Source organism: Diprion similis, chromosome 6 (assembly GCF_021155765.1).
Source record: "Diprion similis isolate iyDipSimi1 chromosome 6, iyDipSimi1.1, whole genome shotgun sequence".
In the NCBI taxonomy this organism is placed as follows: domain Eukaryota; kingdom Metazoa; phylum Arthropoda; class Insecta; order Hymenoptera; family Diprionidae; genus Diprion; species Diprion similis.
Window position 1 is genome coordinate 25,252,082 of NC_060110.1, and position 5,238 is coordinate 25,257,319.

The following is a 5,238-nucleotide window of genomic DNA, read 5'->3' on the forward strand; positions in this document are numbered from 1 at the left end:
CTTCACTGTAAATCATAATAATAATTATCAGTATCGATTTATGATTTTCAAAGACTGAACAAGATGCCAAGAATTTGGTGTAGTTTTTGGTGGAAACCTGTGCAGTATACGTTGAAAGGAAATCATTTTTGAATCTGTGTTTCGGAAAAGCATTTGTCACTTGAAACGCGACCTTTTGTCAATAAGCCCAATTACAGGATCATCTGTCACAATAATGTTGGCATGAAAGTCCTTGTTGCGCTGGAAACACTGAATTGAATTCACAACCACTACTATAGAAGGCTGAATAAAAATCGATCTCGAGCAGATTTAAAATTAAGATCATCAAACTACTGCATTCTGGACCTTAAAACCGACATTGTTTGGTAACGCAGAGATCTATACGATGATTTGAATTACTATATTACAAAAGAGTTGAGCAGAAGACGTATTATATTTGACACGGGAAAGATCTGAGTTATTCCTGAAACGCGTATCTGACAACGAGCGTCTCGCATGTGCCCAGTACAGGGGAAAACGTACAAGTGGCGAACGTTGCTTGCGCTGTCGACTTAACGTGATCGCGTGCCTTGAAAGTCACTCATTTGCCTCGTAATGAAGGAAGAGCGCGAAGAGTTGGTCGTATTTACGTGAATAATTATAAATCGTTCCTGGACTAATTAGTATTCCTCCTCGGGCTGTGGCACCGTACTCATCCTCAGCACTACGGATGTACTTACAGCGATCTACAGCGAAATAATTGTCCACATACGCGAGGAAAGTACAAAAGGAGACAGAGTACAACTGAGAAACAAAATAATGAAAAAAAGACACGAAAAACACCGGCAAAGTAACCCTTTTGGAATTCCTTAACCTTGACAAGCGTTCTTCGCTCCCTATACGGCATGCCGAAGGAGTTGGAACAAGTTTCGGTAAGTCATATGTTAGGTGAGCTGTGTTTCTTTCAACTCTATCTCTGACCTTTTTCCCTTATCAACACTTGCCGGACCCGTTATTTCAAATTTCCAGAAGCAACCGGGGCCGAGACTGAATCGTCGGTGCAAGTGCACGTATCACAAATTTTGTCTACACTTTTCTTTCTTCCGTTTGCAGCAATATTTCTTCTGCCAGTGTTTCATTGTTAGATTTCTTGCTCTAACCTCAGTTATTTGAAAGCCTTTACGTACTATTATATTCGTCAGCTTTCGCACACTACTTGAAATTGTTTCCTAAAAATTGTGCTCGGTGAGAAGAAATAAAATAGCATTAGGCTGCCTTAGGTCTTACAACTCTACACAAGTGTAACGATAAGATTCGTGGCGATAGTAAGAAGAGCATAAAAATACTGGATCGGGACCTGAATGAAAAAAAATTCGTAAACTTACAGATAAAGGTGGTAGAGGTAGCAGTTTTCCAGACTCGAAACTCATTGTCAGTTTCGTAGATTAAACAGCTGCTACGCGCGTGATGTGCGAGCCGGAAGTTGGAGAACGAGGACGTACAGTGTGTGCGCCGCGTTGCATTCCGGGTATGCAGACGGCAACTCTTCCTGTCACATCTCATTATCATAATATACGACGTGTACGTATAATTATTGCAATTAGCATTGCAATTAAGTGGCAATTATTTTTTACAGCATATCTCGATCACCATGTAGCCGCGTCGGATTCTTTGCTTTAATGATAGAATGTGTCTGATACCAGATATTCCATTATAGCATACGCGATATAAAAACGTACACTTTTCTCTTCCCAGTCATTCTAACTTTTCGAAAGATTCCGTTCGCCCGTTTCCCGGATTCCACGCGGCTTATGCCGTGCGTCCTGTGTTACCTTACAATCGATTGAATGCGGAGAGGAGCTGGACCCCGTAGCCTCGCTGTTCTATCACAATTCCCTTTGTACGTGGTTACTTTGGTATAACATACGCAAGGATATACATTCCTGAATATTACTCCGAGGCTTCGAGATGCAGAGACCCTCGTTCCAACTGGATGTGGTAAACAAATGTGACAACTGGTCGATTTGTACCGCGTAAACCAGCCTTGATTTCCACAAGAATGGCAAATATTGTGAAGGCATTCGGTGACACATGCTGCCTCCTCCATTTCTTTTCTTACTACCATTCAGCATTAATCGCTTCATTCATCCGGATTACGAGGTGTGAATCACACGATTGCGTGATACACCCATTCCTCTCGTTCACGGGCCGCGACGAAGCCTTTCGCTCATTCCTCTGCCAGTCGCTGAACTGGGGCTTTTTCAATCCCAAACTTATCGAGTTTTTGAACCACTGTCAGCTCTGGAAGTGATCTACTACGGCGCGAGATGACGACTCCTAGAAACATAGATTAGCGTGGAACTCTTTCTCACTATTCGATGCAATCAATATCTTAGAAGGTTGATGTTATGATTTTTTTTAAAAGTTTTTTCATACCTGGTGTGATTATGAAATTTGTTTTCTAAAAAAATGTCACTTTGTGATTTACGGTTGGTATGTTACTTTCACGTATCACAAGAATCTGCAAGAAGAAGAAATTATGAAAAGTTTCGTGTTTCTGTATTTTCATAGTCCCTCGTCTGATATATCGAAGATGCCTGTAAACGATTACCTTTGCTTAAAGAAATTGACTTAATTCCGGATCTCCGGTTCTAGATCTCATTACAGGTGTATACTTCAGCGAGTGACGATTGAACAGCATGTTTCGATGATTACGAAGAAAAACAAAATTTCCAAGGTTCAGTTCTCATCGTAGTAGAATGTCCTTATTATTTTTGACTCGCCCAATAATGTATCTGTACGTGCAAGTGTATTCCGCGAGTTTGAGTATCAAGTTATAATATGTACGTACATAAATATATAGAAAATTGTGAAAACGGTGATACTCGTGAGGCACAACAGCAGAGCACGGATCATTGCCACCGTTACAAATTCTCGGGCAATAAATTTCAAATCACAGTCAACACAAGAGTCATGGACCGGAATAATACGGATACTAACGAGACAAAAGCGGCGAAACCGTCAATCAGTGGAATAGAATAGTATAGCCAGCCGGCCACCTGTAATTCGTATAATGCGATACTCGTTTCACCAATCGTAATCTGTAAATAATTGGACATGATGCTAATAGAGCAAAGTGTCGTGTTGAACTAGCCAGGACGCTACGCTCATTAGTGATTAAGCTCGCGCGTCCGACGCGCATCGCGCATCGTCACATTATAGGTAGGTACGTCAGTGGTGCGGAGTGCAGACGTCGTCGTCGTCGTCGTCGTCGTCGTCGTCGTCGTCGTTGTCGTCGTCGGCCTCGTCGTGCCTACTCGACGATACAAATGACAATAATTACGCGATGCCCGTTATGTACCGTTTCGTTTGGTTTGGCATAGAGGGACAGACCCGATTGAAAAATACGATGCTCAATTTTCTGTTGCCACGTCTATATCGCGAGTTTGGGTGCATCGAAATATCCTGGGGTGGGCGATATTAAATTTGTAAAAGTTCTTTTATTCGTCTCGAGATCAGCTTGATTCTTATCTCGTTAATTCATTACCTCACTGGGATAAATTACTTTCCTCAAGATGTCGACCGAGCTCAGGGACTCCCTCGTCTACGACTGCAACTATAACCTTTTCATTGTCAAGACTATGCTTCCGAACATCAGAAATATTCAAGGTTAGCTCAATGTATAATTAAAATACATTTTCTTTCACAACGGATACGAATGATTTCTATACCTCTCGATCCTGGGAAGACACCCTCATGTGAGGTATTAATTGCAAGGGGGGAGGGGTTTGTTTCGAACGTCGTTTACCTTGAGACAGTAATTTGATAGTATCGAATAAAAATAATCAATACGGAATTTCGCATGCGGAATCAGTTATTTTGTAATAAGTAACCGGTAGTTTTGCAATAAGTAATCGTATACGATATGGAAGATATTTAGTTTCACACATAATTACATATAAGCTGTTCCGATCACATAGACGGTGTGGCCCGGATGCTGTAGGATTTACTCTCTGTCTCCCTTTCTCTCTCTCTCTCTCTCTTTCTCTCTCAAAAGACAGGCAGACGACGGTCCGATGGCTGAGATACCTCAAGACAGGCGCAAACACCATCGACGAAATGAAGTTACGGAACGACTTTATGTATTATTTGGTGCTAAACGTCCAAGAGGGCGTCCTCAAGCCACCGTTTGACAAGCCTCCGCTTCCAGGCAGCTCTATCATGTCGATGGCAAATCTTTTGGTTAGCTAATAGAATAAATCAAACCTCCGATGCAGAAATAAATGAATGAACGAACGAACGAACGAACGAACGAACGAACGAATGAATGGATGAATGAATGAATGAATGAATGAACAAGGCTGTAGCTTCAGAAAAGTTACTGTATCCGTATTGAGAATTCTTCGAAATTTGTATTGCTCGAAGAAAATGGTAATCGAAGGAGCTAATAAAAAATCTTCCGGATACGATTAATTGCAGCCAGGAGTCTCGGAGGGAGGCGTCTGTGACATGAACCCACCCAAGACAATAAAATCCGGCGACTCTGTGAACGCGGGGGGAGCACAGAGGTCGGAGATCATGCGACGATCGCCTGACGGCGGTGCGTTCTTGGCCTCTCAGCCGATACCTGATGTCGGCGCCTTTTGCTACCTCTCAGTCATCACCAAGAAGCCGAAGTGACCATTCCTTTTTCCTCTCTCGACTTCGTCCCAGCCTCATCCTTTTATTATTGCAACCGCTTAAATTATCACCCTCGTTCGCAACCTTGGTAATAGTGCCTTAAGATTTCTTAGAAAATGAAAATTTTACACTTTCGCTTGGCTTGGCACGAAAACGTGTCGGCCTATCAATATTTGATGTGATGTTCTTTTAAAAGGTATAGTAAATAAATTTAATTTTAAGATCGCCAATCGCATTGAACCAAAAGCCCGCAGATGTTCGGTCGGGTTTAATCATGAATTGAATTTGTTTCAACTGAATTTTTTTCCTATTCTCATGACGTAGAACGCATTCAATTCTTATATACGGCATTAGATCATGTTATTAGTATTCATCGAAATTTCGGTAATCATGATTAATAGGATTAGTGACTGGATCTAAAAATTTTTAGAAAAGTTTACATTTTCGCCATGTCCGGGAACAACTCGATAAAGTTGTTTGCCTAAAAGTTGGCAACTCTTTTCAAAGGACAATCGCAATATACACCAAAGTAAGTGAATTCTAACCGATTCAAGGCTTTCCGTGTTAAGTGGAAATATT

General features: G+C 41.5%; 1 protein-coding gene across 1 annotated transcript; it reads left to right on the top strand.

The window, feature by feature from the left end:
• Positions 1 to 3,554: 3,554 nt before the first annotated feature.
• On the top strand, positions 3,555 to 4,659 carry LOC124406583. The gene is made up of 3 exons (XM_046882022.1): positions 3,555 to 3,648; positions 4,037 to 4,221; positions 4,459 to 4,659. Exons 1-3 carry the CDS (start codon positions 3,555 to 3,557, stop codon positions 4,657 to 4,659), a joined length of 480 nt encoding a protein of 159 aa, XP_046737978.1.
• The last annotated feature ends 579 nt before the right edge of the window (positions 4,660 to 5,238 follow it).

Bases quoted from the DNA above. Each gene is read 5' to 3' on its own strand.
- LOC124406583 (XM_046882022.1), top strand. From the start codon at position 3,555: ATGTCGACCGAGCTCAGGGACTCCCTCGTCTACGACTGCAACTATAAC. The intron at 3,649-4,036 runs GTTAGCTCAATG...CTCTCTCAAAAG, and splicing joins GAACATCAGAAATATTCAAG to ACAGGCAGACGACGGTCCGA. The intron at 4,222-4,458 runs GTTAGCTAATAG...GATTAATTGCAG, and splicing joins TGTCGATGGCAAATCTTTTG to CCAGGAGTCTCGGAGGGAGG.